The 16,746-nt window shown below is 51.2% G+C and overlaps 1 protein-coding gene across 1 annotated transcript; it reads left to right on the forward strand.

The window, feature by feature from the left end:
- Positions 1 to 1,255: 1,255 nt before the first annotated feature.
- LOC306954163 (ciliary microtubule associated protein 1A-like) lies at positions 1,256 to 5,294 on the forward strand (the record flags this gene model as incomplete). The annotated part of the gene is made up of 8 exons (XM_079545233.1): positions 1,256 to 1,365; positions 2,573 to 2,813; positions 3,119 to 3,248; positions 3,536 to 3,736; positions 4,126 to 4,227; positions 4,551 to 4,672; positions 4,839 to 4,979; positions 5,211 to 5,294. 8 exons carry the CDS (start codon positions 1,256 to 1,258, stop codon positions 5,292 to 5,294), a joined length of 1,131 nt encoding a protein of 376 aa, XP_079401359.1.
- Positions 5,295 to 16,746: the final 11,452 nt, after the last annotated feature.

A 16,746-nucleotide genomic window follows, 5' to 3' on the forward strand; every position in this document is an offset into this window, starting at 1 on the left:
GGGCTTTGTTAATACGGCTAACAAAGGAGGGCACAGTCCAGCAAGTGTTGCTTTTCTATTCCTTTCTCGGGGTGTCTTTAGCCTTCCAAGCACATTCGTTCAGGGATTCCATTAGGGTTAGGGAAACTGGCCGCAGGTTAGCCGGGTCAATCGACACAGGCTGGCCAGGGAGATAAAAGGCTTTCCCTAGCTTCTCAGCCACTGAACCGTGACTCCCAGGGATAAGTGGCAAGAGTGGTGAGGCCTTTGCACAGAAGGTGTTACATCGAGGATCTCTTTGTTTCCCTTGGCTGTGAGCTTTCTCATGCATCCACCCCTCACCGCCCCCCGCTCACCTGGGAGGGACGAAGACAGCAGCTTTCTAATGGCTTGGAGAGCCGCTCGGGTTCCTGGGGAGAGGCCCTGGCACCTGGGCTTTTGCTTTCCTCCAGATTCCTGAGCTTCTGTTCCGGCCACCGCTCAACGAATGCCTCTAACCTGACAGTGGCTGCTCCGTTCATCAGATCTCGTGGAACAGCCTTGTGCCAGCCCCGTGTCCAGAGACAATTACGCTTATGATCGATATTTCGCCTCCCTGCTTTTACTGACAGTGAGACCCTCCCAGTCCCACTGAGCTTTGGGCTAGGTGGCCGGGGGGCAAGGCTGGCCGTGGCAAGCCTCACTTCCCTTGGCTCCAATTTCCTGGAGGAAGAAACCGCTGGAAGAAACCATACTTTCTCCCGTAGTCAATTGACTCTTGGGCAACCTCCCCCCACGTCCGTGCTTTGTATCCCAACTGCAGATGGTTAGAGGTTACAGCCTCTTCTAACAGTGCCCGGCTTCTTTCTCCCTGAGACGTAGCATGTATCTCATCTTGCAGCTGTGTGCCTATGGCTTTCAGTGGTTCTGAAGCGCCCAGGTTGAAGCAGGCATCCTGTCAGGATCAACAGGCACCACCACCGGTGATTCACCGTGTGGCTGCAGCTTTCTATCATACGTCGTTTGGAGGCAAGCAGCCTTTGGGGCACTCTCTACTAACTGATCAACTGTTCCAGTAACAGCAACTCCAATAGCAACGGGGGGGCGTTGCTGGCGGGGGGAGAAGCTGAGAAGCGAGACGACTCACTCCTGGCTTCTCCATCGCGCTTGGCACAGCGAGCGTTTGTTCCGCACCTGTCCTGAGAATAGGACAGTACGGTGGTTGTTCTGAAGCCTGGACCAGATTGTGACGGTTCTATTGCGGTGCAGAAGCAGGGCTGCAGTTCAGCACGGGGGGATGCCCCCGCAGCACTGCCCGTGGCTCAGGGCAGGGGAGGCGTCCCTGCGGAGCTGGAAAAGAAGCGCGCTGGAAGCCTTGGGGAGACGGGTGCAGCTTGGGCGCCCTGGGTGAGCTTTGGGGTCCTGGGAAACTTTGTGGCCAGCTGAAGGGCTTTGGGCAGTGTTGGGGGGATGGGCCCCTGGGGATTTTGGGGGGGGCAGGGGGCGAAGCTTGGGGCGTCCTGGGCATTTTGGGAGGGTTTTGAGGAGGCGTGGCAGCATCCTCGGAATTCTGGGGAAAGGCTGCACAGCTCGGTGTTGCCATCGGGGATCCTATTCTTCTTCAGGGTGAGGCGGGGGTGCGGCGGGATCCAGCAGTGCGCGCTCGCCGCCTGGAAGGCCAGCTGTGTTCTGGGCTGCATTAAAAAGGGGCGGCCAGCGGGGAGAGGGAGGTGATCGTCCTCCTCTGCTCAGCTCTTGTGAGGCCCCATCTGCAGCGCTGCGCCCAGGCCTGGGGCCGCCAGCACAACGAAGACGCAGAGCTCTCAGAACGGGTCCAGAGCAGGATCGCTAATAGGATCAGAGGGCTGGAGCAGCTCTCCTATGAAGAAGGGCTGAGGGAAGCGGGCTTGTTTAGCTTGGAGGAGGCTCCGGGGGAAACCTCACTGTGGCCTTCCGATACTCGAAGGGAGTGTATAAACAGGAGGGGGAATGTCTGTCTGCCAGTCTCCTAGTGATAGGAGAAGGGGGAACGGGGAGGCTTAGGTTGGATGTGAGGGGGAAGTCTTTCACTCTGACGGTGGTGAGGCACTGGAACAGGCTGCCCAAGGAGGCTGTGGATGCCCCATCCCTGCAGGCATTCAAGGCCAGGCTGGACGTGGCTCTGGGCAGCCTGGGCTGCTGGTTGGCGACCCGCACACAGCAGGGGGTTCAAACGAGATGGTCATTGTGTTCCTTTTCAACCCAGCCTGTTCTGTGATTCTATGATCTGGTCCTGGCCTGTTTGGGCCGGACTGGGCGAAGAGGAATTGCCTGGTGCCACGGATGCGCTCTAGAACAGAGTGAACGGCAACAACACGTGCACTTCATTTAGATGTATTTTTGGAACAAGCTAAAAGAGAGGGCAACCAAATCATCAAGCTGGTGGCTGCGCCTTCCCAGGCGGAAGGGACTTTCAGTGCATTTCCCCGCTGGGATTCTCTCCCTTGCAGGTGACGCTGATCAAGCCCCAGGAGCCCCGGGCGGCACGGGGCTGGAACTGAGAGCTCGGTCCATCTGCAGGGGTCGGCAGTCGTGCGCTCCAGCTTTTTCCGGGCTGGGGTGCGCGGCCGAAAAGGCGTGGAGGGCGCGGCTCCGGGCCGGCCGGGAGACGTCCCCGCACCGATGACGTCCCCGGAGCCCGCGTGCCGTCACAATGCCGACGCCGGGCCCTCCCCGAGGGCAGCTGGCCGGCGGCTCCAGGCGCCCCATTCGTGAGCTGCGCTGCCCGCAGCCGCTCGCCGTGCCCCGTGCCCGAGAGCAGCCCCAGCAGCAGACTAGCTCAGCCTCGTCGCGCTCGTCCTCCAAGGCTCACAGAGGTGAGGGAGAGCTCCGGCACGCTTCGGGCCGCAGAGCCCGGCCGCGGGGTGCGGGCTGAGCTCCGCCGCGCGCGAGGGGCGTGCGGCACGAGAGCGGCAGGACCGCCGTGAGCAGCAGAAATCGCTGCCGGCCCTTCTGGCTCGGGAGCCGCAAGCCACGCGGCGGACAGCTCGCGGCTGAGCGGAGGAGACAGCCCGCTCCTGCCGGCCCCTCCGGGCTCCGAGCGGCGGGCGGCGGCGAGCGGAGCTCACCCGCGGCCTCTGCCGGGGCAGCCCGGCCCTGACTCCTCTGCTCTTGCCTGTAGGTTTGGAGGCACGCGCCTGCCAGCATGGACGGAGCCTGGGTGGGGACGTGGAGACCGCATCGCCCGCGCGGCCTCATCTCGGCCCAGTTCCCCAGCCCCGGGCCCCAGTACTCCATCCCGGGGACAACAGGTACGGCGGCCATCGCCGGGGTGCAGGGGGACGCGCGTCGGGGCCGTGGCGGGGCAGAGCAGCTCCCGAGCCTTTCCCCGTGCCGTCGGAGCCTCCCGCAGACTCGGCGCTCTGGGGGCTCTCGCTGCGGAGTGCCTGCGCGCGTGGTGCGGGCAGGCCTTTGGAAACTGCTGGCCACAGGCAGCGCGCTGGCCAAAGCTCCGCTCTCTCCTTCCGGCGGCTTCGCAAGGCTCTGGCGCAGGCGTTTGCGCTCAGGGACTGACTGACTCTTCTGCTTTTCCTCCTAGGTTTCGTGGGCCACAGCCCCACCAAAGCCCGTGCCCCCGCGTACACGTTTCGCGGGACCAAGCCGCCTGCGGCCGAGAGCTGCGGGCCAGGTCCCTGCTACTTTGTGCAGCCCGCCGTCACCAGGAACGGGAAGCACGTGGCTCCGAGCGCCCACCTTTGTGGACGCCCCACGACAAAGACCACCGTCACCCCCGGACCCAGTGAGTACCACTTCTGCAGCGCTTCCCCCACACGCGGCGTTTGCCCTGGGTCAGCTCGCGCCCTGATGGAGCCGTCGGTCTTTTGTGAGAGAGCACAAACCGCTGTGAGCAGCGATAAACACGCTCTCCCCTCGGAGAAGGCCGGCTGCCCAGCACCACGGGCTGAGGGCACAAGGACCCCGCGTCCGAAAAGAACAGAGAGCCAGGGGCTGACAGGAGGGACAGCAAGGCAGGACATAGTGGCGGGGCACGGAAAAGCGTCCCCGCGTGCTGCGTGCGCCCCCCAGCAATCCTGCAGCCCTTCAGAAGACCCTTTCCTCGGGACGTTGTCTCTGCGGCTGCAGGAGACCAGCACTTCACGGCTTTCTTCCTCTTCTCCTCTGCCCCAGGTGACTACCGCACCGAGGAAGCCAACAGGCACATCTTCAAGTGCCCACCGGTGCAGTCCATGGCCTTCCGGCGGGAGCCCCTGCGCACAGACCGCCCTCCAGGTACGCTGACCCCGGCAAAGGCAGACCCTTCATCCTGAGCATCCTGCAGGGACGGGCTGCTGCTCAGCACCAGCAACGGGCCAACCGCGCAGCCTGCGCAGCGCTGGGGCCGCAAGCTTTCTGGCGTGACCAACACGTCTCGGCCCGCAGCGGCTCCGGCTGCTCGGGCTCGGAGCTGCCGGCACTGGCCCAGTGCCGAAGTAGAGGCAGGAACTGGCAGAGGGGCGAGCCCTCCCCCCAGCAGGCTGGGCGGGCTGCCCCTCTCTGCTGCTTCCGTCTCCTCCAGCCCCTCGCGCACACGCTCTCTGCTGCTCCTCCTGCAGGTCCGGGCACCTACACGCTGCCCAAGCTGATGGGCCCCAATACAGCCTACACAGCGGCCAGCCCCTGCTACTCCATGAGGGGAAGGAGCCAGCGCGGCCGCTTTGACGAAGACCTTGCCAAGGTGAGCTCTGCTGCTCCTCTTTTCCATGTTAGCATCCGAAGCTGGGCTGCTCTCCCTGTGCCAGGGGGCTTCCAAGCCCCAAGCACCTTTGCTTAACGCAGGCTTCCAGGGAAAGAGAGAGCCTTGCGTGTGATCCCAGCCCCGTGCACCCATGACTCTCTTGCAGACTCCGGGTCCCGCGGCGTTTCCCAAGGTAGCTGTGGACGCCTACAAGACCAGGGCGCCCGCGTACACCATGGCGGCCCGACCAAAACCTGCAGAGGGCAAAGCAGTGAAGCCCGGGCCCGCAGACTACAGCATAGGCCGGGTAAGGCAGCTCGCTGCTCAGCTCGTCCCCTCTGTTTCACAAGCACGGCCTTCACGCCTCTCCCCCTTGCCCTGAGGCTTCCTCCGGCCAAAGAGCTTCTGGCCGCAGGGACCAAGTGCCGGAGAGCAGGCCTGCTCCCTGCCCTCGTGCCACCTCTGAGCAGAGGAAGGGAGGGCAGCAGAGAAGAGAAGGGCCCTTGCTGATCTGCCTTTCCTTTTTTTGCCCTTCCAGGTGACACTGATCAAGCCCCGGGCGCCTGCATCCACTTTTGGAATCCGGCATTCCCTCTACACAACCCCTCTGATTGTGGAATGAAACAGCCACGTCTGGAAGGCCGCCTTTGCTTTCCTGGCATGGGAGGGGACGGGAAGACACCAATCAACTGCCAGTTTCCACTTGATTCCATTTCCATCTATGGACTTGATGCCATTTCCATCTATGGACTTGATGCCGTTTCCATCTATGGACTTGATGCCATTCCATCTATCGACTTGATTCCATTCCATCTATGGACTTGATGCCATTTCCATCTATCGATTCCATTTCCATCTATGGACTTGGGCTTTTGCCCATTTTACTTGAACAATTGTTAGCAATTGGAGTAAGTCATCAATAAAACCAACCCAACACCAACATGTGTGCTTTCTTGTTACTCCTTTTTCCTCCCCGCTGCACACAGGAATGCGCCAGCGCTTCCCGAAGCCTTTCAAACATCAGTACGTTGGAAACCGCCGATGCTTGCTTGATCAGCCGTTTGCAGTGCTGATGTCTGCCACGTGCTGAAGTAAAGAATAAACGAAGCAAATAGCAAAGGGAGGCCGGCCGCGGGCAGTGCATCCCTTCCAGCGCCGACAGGAGGATTTTAGGGAGGTGCCCGGGGCTTACAGGACAACGGCTAAAATGTTGGTCCGACCAGTTTATTAGAGATCTTAATCAGGGAGGTGGGGAAGGGGAGGACGGACAGTATTTTGAATGAGGGGGATGGGGAAGAGAAGGAGGGCGATAGGAAACACAGGAAAGGAGAAGCAAGGAGTCTCTACAGGAAGCAAGAGGGAGATAGATGGTCACCACCGTGGATCCAGCGTGGTTCATAGTTCAGTCCTTGATCTTCAGTGATGGTGGGTCGTCGGGCACTGTTGTTCTGTCGACGACGACGGTGACCACGTGGCAGTACCACCTTATCTGTGAGTCCAGAGGGGTTGAGTCAGTTGTTTTTGGAGTGACAGCTTCTGGCTTTTGGATCTCGGCAGGAACTCCTTTGGTTCCCATCTTCCGGGCCTTGCCAGCAGATAAGAGGGAGCAGGGAGGCGCCCACTTGTATCTCGCCTTGTACCTGCAGGGTACAGTGGGATCATCCCCCAATCTCCCACAGCAAGCTGGAGTCACTTGGTCACAGGCTAGATCTTCTGCCAGCAAACGGTCCTGAGCACTCTCTTGCGAAGGCAAACAGCTACAATTGTCCACACAGTGATGTTGGTTGCCCCACGGCAACCCCCATCACTCATCTCCTAGACAAGTCAGTCTCATCACAAGAAATGCGTCTGGCAGCAAGCTTGGAGCCAGAACAAGGCTGCTTGAAACTGATGTGCAAGTGACCGTTCGTGATGGTGAGGAAAGAGAAAAGAGAAAGGAAGAAAAGAGACAAAGTAAGCGGAAGGGAAAAGAGGGGTGGGGAGGAAGGGGGGTTAAACGTTACACAGTTGTTAGAAAGGATTTCTTGGGCTTGGTTACAAAGGTTGCCCTGATGCGCTGGACTTGTTCATCATCAGTTGAAGTGGTTACAAAGCACATGGAGGATACAAGTCCTTGTATAAGTTGAATCCACCATGGAACCACGCAAGGAACAAACACGAGAGTGGCAACGGCACACAGAATAGGAGGCGTTTCACCCACGGGCAATTTGTTTAGCAACCTCTTCATTGCCATCCAATTTGTAGGCAACAATTAGAGCCATCCAATTTGCCACAGACACCACCCGGTGACTCCTCAGCAGTGATGGCACCAATGTTACGCAATGAAGAAAAGGTAGAAAGTGAAAAGGGACAACCATACATTTGGCAACAGCCATGCATTGCACAAGAACCAGTAATGACAAATCAGTAAGCAAAACAAACAGAGCTATTTGGCTCAGCTGCTTTCCCCCGCAGCCAGGAACTCCCAGCGGAAGCCAGGATCCAGGTGGGAATTCTTCAGCTGAGCTGTGGTGTTTCTCAAGAGCCATACAACAGCACGCTTCAGTTAGTTACCATCCAGTGACAGAATTATCTATTCCTGATTTTTCTGCCACTTCATTGACAAGGCTGGTACCAAGCCCTTGCAATGCCGTCGTTATTATGTCATCCAAGCTGTGTTATTGGCATGAAGGTGCAACAACGGTATACAACATTACATATACACTCTCGTATCATATCTTAGGAGATCCTATTTTCTCCAGCCATCCTATTTGTGGCATACAACTGTGCTGCAATTCTCTTTATTGCACTCTTTGTGTAATTTGTAAATCTCCATTGATTATAACAGACGTAGTTAATCCAATCTACATTCTTGTTGATCATCACCCACCAGGAGAGTGACTCAAACCCTGCAACAGTTTGATTTCTTGCCTGAAAATCATCAGGGACAACAAGAAGTGAAAAGTTTAAATCCTTAGCTTGCCCACATACCGAACAATACTGATATGCAATGATGTCTGTCCCAAGAGATACATAAGTATTCACATCTTATGCTGCACTCATCAAATCAGCATTTCTAACAATTACAAGAGCCCACATTTCTGTCTTTGGATTCACAATTTTAAGGGTCCAGCTGATTTCAGTTCTCATTGTGTTCGAGGGACCTTCTTACCTCTAGTGTGATGTATCCACAATGCTTTTACTGTTGTGTGGGATGTTAGCAGCACCCAGAACAGACCTACCCACCTTGGTTCCAGGGGCGAATCTGAAAGAGATCTGCTATATACATGTTGTCAAGCCATATCAAGGCCTTGGGCTCTATTTCCTAGAACCAGTTTCTCTTTTTCTCAAAACTATTCCTGTAGACTTATCACATGCTCAGTTAGTATTTCGCTCCCTACTTGGGTAGAGATCCCGTTTGTACATCATAACGCCTTCTGTACAGTATTGTGAAAGGACTTAACCCCTCTTTAGCTCTAGGTTTTGTTCTGGTACTAAGGAGAGCCAAAGGCAACAACTGTGATCAGGATAGTCCAGCTTCCTGGCCCAGTTTTACACCCTGTGATTTAATTAGATAGTTCATCTTTTCCTCCTGACCACTCGCCTGTGGTCTGTGTGCTGTGTGCAATTGCCAATTTATTCCCAATGCTTGCTGACCTGTTGGACAATCTCTGCAATAAAATGAGTTCCCTGGTTGAAGGGTATTGTTGCAGGACACCCAAACCTTGGAATAATCTCCTGCAAAAGCACCTTGGTTACTTCCTTGGCTCTATTGGTCCTGCAAGGGAATGCTTCTGGTCACCCTGAGAGGGTATTGGTTAGAACCAGCATATATTGAAACCCTCCTTTTTCCTGGCAGTTCAAAAAAAAATCAATTTGCGATTGTAGCCCTGGAAGGTTTCCTTTCCAACAAGCCCCACTTGCACCCTGTTCCTGGTACTAGGATTGTACAGTTACTTTCTGGTGTCAGTACCTCCATGTTTTATCATGTTCCCTTAGAACCAAATGCTATAAAATACTAACGGGCACAACAGTGTGTCCATCGGGGTATGCAGCCATCTGTCAGCTTGCTCTCTTCCCTTCAATCATTAGATTCCTATCCTTTCTAGAGTACCTTACAGGTTCTGACTAAGGTTCAGATATTTCAAGTTTACCATCTGGACTTAAAGCCAGTTCTCCAATTTCTTTTCCTTCAGCTGCCTGTTTTGCCCCCTGATCCACCATCATATTCCCAGTTTCCTGTACGCTGTCACTCTTCTGATGTCCTTTACAATGTATAACAGCCATGATGTTCTTTGGTAGATCTACATCATGCTGAATTTGTTTTCCTTGTGTGTAAGCAACCCTCGCTCTTTCCAGATGGTACCACGAGTGGGTACCACCCCAAAAGCATATTTAGCATCTGTCCATGCATTTAAGGTTCTTGTCAAGGCAATTATTTCAGCCTTCTGAGTGGAAGTCCCCACAGGTAATGGCTGTGCTTCAATTACCCTGTCAGTAGCAGTTACTGCACGTCCTGCCTTACAGTCTCCTTGTCTCACAAAACTGCTTCCGTCGATGAACCCAGGACTCCTCAGCATCGTCCAACGGCTCCTCCTGTAGCTCTGACCAACTTGCACAGACAGCCTCCATGCAGTCGCACACTGCTGGCTTGGAGGCAGCTCTGCCTTGGTGTTCTGGGTGTTCAGCAAATGGCTTCCTTCCCTTTGATCAGTTGTGCTTTCTGTTGAGAAACTTGATAGCCATTTAAATCAAGAAATTCAGCAAGCTCACAGTCCATTGCACACAGTCCTTTATTACTGTAGCACCCATGTACTGCAGTAAAGTTCCACTGTGAGATGGTGAACCTAAAGCTCGGGCTCAAGAGTTGACCAGTTCTCAAAAATCATTGGGCTGTTCTCACAACCCTGGGTAACACTGTGCAGGTTAACTGAATTATTATTATTATTATTATTTTTAATTATTATTTTTTTCTTCTCTCCATATTTGAGTTTTCCTATTCAAAGGCAAATGATTTTAGACTTTCTTTGGCAAAACCAGGCAGAAAAAGGTGTCCATCAAATCCAGAACAGTAAACCCCACCTGCTTATTCCTTACCTTGGTCAATAAAGATATACACCATGTGTTGTATATATTCACCATTTCTTTTAATTGCCCTCAAATCTGGTACCAAACTATAGCTCTTGCCATCCAATTTGTCATTTGCAAGATTGGGGTGCTGCATTTGGATTTCTATCCAATCAATGATCCAAAATACAAAAAGTTATTTATTATTTCTTTTATCCTCCTACAATCTTGTATCCTCAAAGGGCATTGCTTTACCCTGGTTGGGCTGGCTCCCATCTTTACCTTAACTTTCACTGGGCTGCATTTTTGGCTCTGCCAGGCATCCCTGATGCCCGCAATCCTGTGTATACCCAATGTAGGATTTACGTAACTTCTGGGAGTACAACATTGCTTTTCCCAGTTTGTGTTAAAGCCAGACTTAAAATTTTCAGTCCATTGCTCTTGCTTGACAAGTAGTTCTAATCGTCTCTACTGAATTTAAACTCTACATTCAACTATTCTAACATGTCATGCCCAAATAATGGTTTTGGAAAACCTGGCATGTACAAGAATTTATATATTCCTACTTGTTCTCCTAGCTTGCATTTAATTGGTCCAAAAAAAGTAAACTTATCTTGCCAGTAGCTCCTACAAGTGTTACAAAAATCACCTACAGGTAATAATTCTTGGTGTAGCACAGAGTTAAGAGGCACCCATATCAGAAAATAAACCTCTTTACCCTGCTTCCCCAGCTGCTGTCAGTCCTGTGGGGTGGAACTCTCCCTGAGCCCTTGCAGGCTCCCCTCACCTCTTCTTCTAGGTAATGACATCCCTGTTACACCTTGCTCAACTTTGCCTTCCTCAGCTCGTTTTTCCCAAACCCTTCTCACTCTCCAAACTACCATCATCACAGCCATTACTAACATTCTATTTCAGTTTCACCCCCTCCTGTCCCCAGGCTTCCAGTGCTCACACTGGATATCGGGTTTCCCCAGCTCTGCAGATGCCGGCTATTCTCACTTCCAATGTCCCGTCCCATCCCCATTCACAGCTAATACACCCCTCACAATTACAGTAGGATGCTCTGGCCCCCAGTTCTTTCTCCCACTCCAAGTTGTTCTTACAAGCCGCAGTGGGGGTGGTGGTGCAGGGGATGTGTTCTCGTGCCGGCCCAACTCTAATATCCCAAACTCACTGCTTTCCTTCACCTTTTTGCCATTTGTTTTTTGTTGTTGTTTGTTCATTTTTCCACAATTCCACTATCTGTACCCTCAACTGCATTCCCACGTACCATTAAAAACCGCATTTCCAAATACCATTAACAATTGCATTTCCACATACTGTTAACAACTGCATTTCCACATAATTTCCACATACCATTAAAAGTTGCGTTTCCACATACCGTTAACAATTGCATTTCCCCATACCATTAAGACAGTTTCTCCAAGTGCCTTCAAAATCCTCAAATCAAACAATACATTCCTCAGCTTCCACAAACACCCGGCACTTGGTCTCATGATTAGGGCACTCAATTATACAACTGGTCCCATTACTCCATTTACGTTCCTGGTTTCTTATTCAATATTCCCCTGGCTCACCAGCAATGTTTCTCCAGTGAGCCAAAATACAACCCAGGGCTCTTCTCGTATCACTTTAGACAGCCCTTGTTCCATAACAGCCTCGTACACGACATCACAGAACACTTTCACAACACAAACATTTAACAAACACAAAGACAGTGACAACAATCAGTACAGTTCATCCTCAGGATCCTTCCTCTCTCTGCCTCCCTCCAGAGCCCAACCTTCCCTCTGTATTCATTTCCCACACTTGCGTAGCTGCCCACCTCCTTCTCCAATAAACAACATATCAATAAACATCATTTCCATCCATGAGTAGAAATTAGGCCCTAGAAATTGATCTCATTGTTCTGCTACACTTATAGGATCCTCAGTTAGGTAATTCTTCTTGAAACTCCTAACTTCTCTTCTAGTAAAAACAGCAGGCATTACCATACCCAATTTCCCTTTGACCTAAGACTGCCCTAAGAGGATAAAGTGAAGTGTTAGTAAGGTTAGTATTAGAGAAAGGAAAACTCTCCAGGTCCCATTCGCATTACTCCAACTCCCTCAGTAATCGAGAGCACAGCCTCTCTCCAGGACCTGCACAGATCAGCAGCACCCACTCTCCTCCTCTGGAGAGGTCACTGCCGCCTGCACTGCTTCAGAAATTGAAGGGGGGGGGAGGGGAGGAGAGGGGGGGAAGTGGAGGGAAGGGGGGGGGGTAGTGGAGGGAAGGGGGGGGGAGGGGGAAGAAGTTACCTAAGGGATCCCATTTATGATCTTTCTGCTTCTCTTTCCTATTTCCTTTGAACTTCGACTCCTCGCGAGGAACATTTCTGTACTTCTTGCACCCATTAAGCGACCTAAGCCAATTCTGTTTCAGGAAAAGGAGTCCTACTGTTTACATATAAATACAAAGTCTGACAGGCCCAATCTTCGTCAGACTCCTATTTTGGTCACAATAATGATTTTCCCTGCAGTGGCTCTCTACTGTATACAGTATCTAAACATCTTTTCCCTGTCCTTGTCCCTAGTTTTGGGATTATGTTCCAGTTTTGAAGCACTTCTCCCAAGGCGCTATCTCTAGGCACCATTCCGGGGACCTTCTTCCCCTGCTCTCAGAACTCCTATTCCCCATCCCTCCAGAACGCTACCATGAACTCCCCAGCTCACAGGTTACCACACTCTGATTCTCGGATTTTGGGCCCAATCCCTCAGCAGTACTACACTCCCATCTCTCGGGTTAATAGGGGCGTACTGCTGGCACTTTGTCAAGTGGAGCCGCAGCTCGGCACTCAGCACTCGCTTCGCACTGACGGCGCGTCTCAGTCACACACACTCAGGAGTCTCAACCGACCCCAAGGAAAGAGTTCAATCCCCTTACCTTGGTCCGTGCACGAAGTTACCGGGTCGCCATGGCCAACACCTGTGCCTGCCTGCCCCTTGGCTTTCACAGAGCCTGTCCTTTATGTAACAGTCTCGGCTTTTTATCGGCCGTCCCAAGGAGTCACCTCAGCACCCAGACAGGACCGCTGCCATCAGCGGGGTGCACCTAACCTGTGCAGGGCAGTAGGGAAACTCCCAAAGAGGCGATCATAATCCCGGACGAGCCCCCAAATTGTTGGAAATATCCAAGTCATGTTTGTCAGGACGGTATCTCTGATAACAGCAGATTTTATTTGCGATTGCAATGGCGGCGTCCCGCAAGCAGGAGCGCCTATGGACACAACATGACAGCCTTTATACCCTGTTTTCTCCCCCTGCCTCCCCCCCCTCCCCTGTTTCCCCTATTTACTGGCTGGGTACTCCAGGTTCACAATCTTACAGAAGGTTTTTCTAAACAGAACAGAACTTTTTCTAAAGCTGTAGATCTGGAAGATGTTAATTAATGTCAGTAAAATGGGAGCAAAGAATTTAAGGCAAAAATAGAAATAAGATGTGTCAACAAACTTTCCATTTTCTAAAATGCTTTGGGGTCTTAGTTTAAAAAGGCGATAGTTTTTGAGAAGATTTAATGTCTTTTTTCTTCCTTTCTCTTTTTTTTTTTCTTTTTTCTTTTACAGAAAGTACAAAGAATGTTTTCCAGCACTGTGTTTGGAAGACAAAGATGCCTTCAGGCACAGGGGCACCGACACCTGGTGCCAGTGTTCATGCCCTGAACCCACACTCAGCTTCCACCTCAGCTCTACTCTGCTCTCTCTCTGATCTCCCTTACCTTCGCGGCGCTTCCAGCTCTCCTGACTGTGGTTAAGGGTATCTTTTCAGCAGGCAGTCTGTACGCATGTCCTTTCCACTGCTCTCCACATTTTCCTTTCCCTTTTCTCTTTATTCATTCATATACTTCCCAACGATTTGGCTGCTGTATGAGTTAGAAACTCGTCCCATCTCGAAAGTCTAATGAACTCTTTAGTCAACTTCTTAATTGTGTTTATCATAGAACCATATCACAGAATCACAGAACAGGCTGGGTTGAAAAGGAACACAATGACCATCTCGTTTCAACCCCCTGCTGTGTGCGGGTCGCCAACCAGCAGCCCAGGCTGCCCAGAGCCACGTCCAGCCTGGCCTTGAATGCCTGCAGGGATGGGGCATCCACAGCCTCCTTGGGCAGCCTGTTCCAGTGCCTCATCACCGTCAGAGTGAAAGACTTCCCCCTCACATCCAACCTAAGCCTCCCCGTTCCCCCTTCTCCTATCACTAGGAGACTTGTAGACAGACATTCCCCCTCCTGTTTGTACACTCCCTTTGAGTATTGGAAGGCCACAGTGAGGTTTCCCCCGGAGCCTTCTCTTCTCCAAGCTAAACAAGCCCGCTTCCCTCAGCCCTTCTTCGTAGGAGAGCTGCTCCAGCCCTCTGATCCTTTAGCGGTCCTGCTCTGGACCTGTTCCGAGAGCTCTGCGTCTTCGTTGTGCTGGCGGCCCCAGGCCTGGGCGCAGCGCTGCAGATGGGGCCTCACAAGAGCCGAGCAGAGGAGGACGATCACCTCCCTCTCCCCGCTGGCCGCCCCTTTTTAATGCAGCCCAGAACACAGCTGGCCTTCCAGGCGGCGAGCGCGCACTGCTGCCTCATGTCCAGCTTCTCGTCCACCAGGACCCCCAAGTCCTTCTGCACAGGGCTGCTCTCAAGGAGTTCTTCCCCCAGTCTGTATCAACACCTGGGATTGCCCTGACCTGAGTGCAGCACCCTGCACTTGGCCTTATTGAATCTCATTAGGTTTTTATGGGCCCACTTCTCCAGCCTGTCCAGGTCCCTCTGGATGCTTCCCTTCCCTTCAGTTATCGACTGCACCACTCAGCTTGGTGTCATCTGCAATCTTGCTGAGGCTGCACTTGGTGCCATCATCTGTGCCCTTGATGAAGATATTAAAGAGCACTGGTCCCAGACCAACCCCCCATCCTGTCTCCAACTAATACATTTCTTCTACAAATATTCCCTGTGGAAGATCGACCTTCTTAAATGCAGCCGGGACGTGGCAGCCCCCCCCTCCCAGACCTCATGTAAGGGTTGGCAGTGGAGGCAAGAATGTTTTTCTGGAGATCTCTGCCTACCTGAGACCTTCTGAATGTAAGCAGCCTTTTTCCTTTGCTTCTGCATCCCCAGTTGCTGCACTTAAGCTTATCCTCTCTTGCTTCAGCTTGGGACTCTGCTACCCTGCTATCATGGCTTTGTTTTCTATCACATTATACCGTTACAGCCGTTTTCCCCTATGTTCCTTAGTTTCCCATTTTTTTCCTCCTTTTTATTGTTTTCCAGTTTCCAGCAGCACAGGGAGCAGTGCAATCAGAAGTTCTCTCTCCTCCCTTTTTTTTTTTTTTGTTTTTGTTTGATTTATTATTCTTAACTACTCTACATTCTCTCACAATCCTTTTAAAAAATCAATTTTATCTCAGCTGGTTTTTTTCTTCTATCTCCCCCCCTTCTCTCATTGGGAGGGGTGTCACGTGATTAACTCTTCAAACTGCAACACAATTCAAAGAAATGATACGAAATTAAATGCAATCCAATGTAATGGAATGAAATCCAGTGTAACCCTAGCCCTAATCATAAACCAAACACAATACAGTGTAATGAAATACAATGCAGTGGGTTGAAATGAAATACAACAATAATGGAATGTAATACAGTCACAACCCCAACCATAAACCTAACTTAACCCTAAACTTTTCACTACGTGTAATCTACCACAAGCATTAAACCAAACCAGTAATACAATGGGATGAAAAGTAACGCTCAGCAAGGCAATTAAATGCATGACAGTGGAATGCAATGCAGTCCTAACCCTAACCGTAACCCTTCTCCTAATCCTAGGCCTAGCCCAAACCCTAATGCTAAACCTAACCCTAACTCTAACCCTAACACCAACCCCAACCCCAATCCCAACACAAATCCTATCCTTAACTCTAGCCTAACCCTAACCCGTAAGTAATACAATGGGATGAAGCCAAAGGCAATACAAAGCTAAATCCCAATCAAGCTAAAGTTCATGAATTCAATAGAAATTTGATCTGTCTGGCTAGTGTTCCCTATGAACCATGTGTAATGCCTTAAGAAATCTCCCTACGGTTTGTCCAGCTGTGTTATGCCGAGCTGCTACTTCCTTCGTCATGCAAGACAATAGAGGAAGGAGAGCCAGCTAACACTTGCCAATGTGAAAACAATGCAAGGCTCAATCATATTTCAGAATTCATATAAAACATCTGCCCTTCCTGTCCAGACATTCTCCAGTGTCAACCGACACATCCCTTTGACCAAGGACAGAGGGAGCTAACACGAGCAGGGCTGCTGGAACTCCACAACAAAATGCCCGTTTCCCTCTTTTTTGCTTTATTGTATAAAATGCATTATTTGCCTCTGAGTCTGTGCTTAGACATTCTATATTAAGAAAAAAAAAAAAGAAAAAAAAAAGGCTGTGTGCAATTCTTATTCATATTGAGAGGGAATTGTGAAAAGGGACATCTCCATGGAGAATGTCATGTGCCTTTTAAATTAATGATTTTGATCTCGTTTTTTGTAGCAACCTTCATTGAGAGGAAATTTTTATGGGTCTGGGGAAGAAAGAGTTTAGAAGTCAGTTGTTGCACATACAGTTAGCACATTAGTTATAATCATAAAATCTCAAACTATTAACGGAGATTATTCAAATTGGTAACCCACAGCTGCTTCTTGTCATCATTCAACACCTGGTATGTATATGAGACAGTGCTGTGCTCACATTACTCAGACATCTGTGGCATGATGGGTTTGGAGATGGCACAAACAGAGGAAGAACAAGAGCTTTCGTGAATCTGAGAGAGGAAGGGTCTTTAAAGATGAGGGGATTAATCCCTCTCTCTGTTCATGTACTTGTTATCTATTACTCCATGCAATAAGGAATAGAGAAGAGCCAATGATAATTCATGCATTAAGATAATCCAAGGTAAGAAGCCACAAAATAAGTGTAATAAGTACATTCAGATCAACTTGACAGGCTGACAAAGGAAAATCTCT

Source organism: Tetrao urogallus (genome assembly GCF_951394365.1).
Source record: "Tetrao urogallus genome assembly, chromosome: 20".
Taxonomy (NCBI): Eukaryota; Metazoa; Chordata; class Aves; order Galliformes; family Phasianidae; genus Tetrao; species Tetrao urogallus.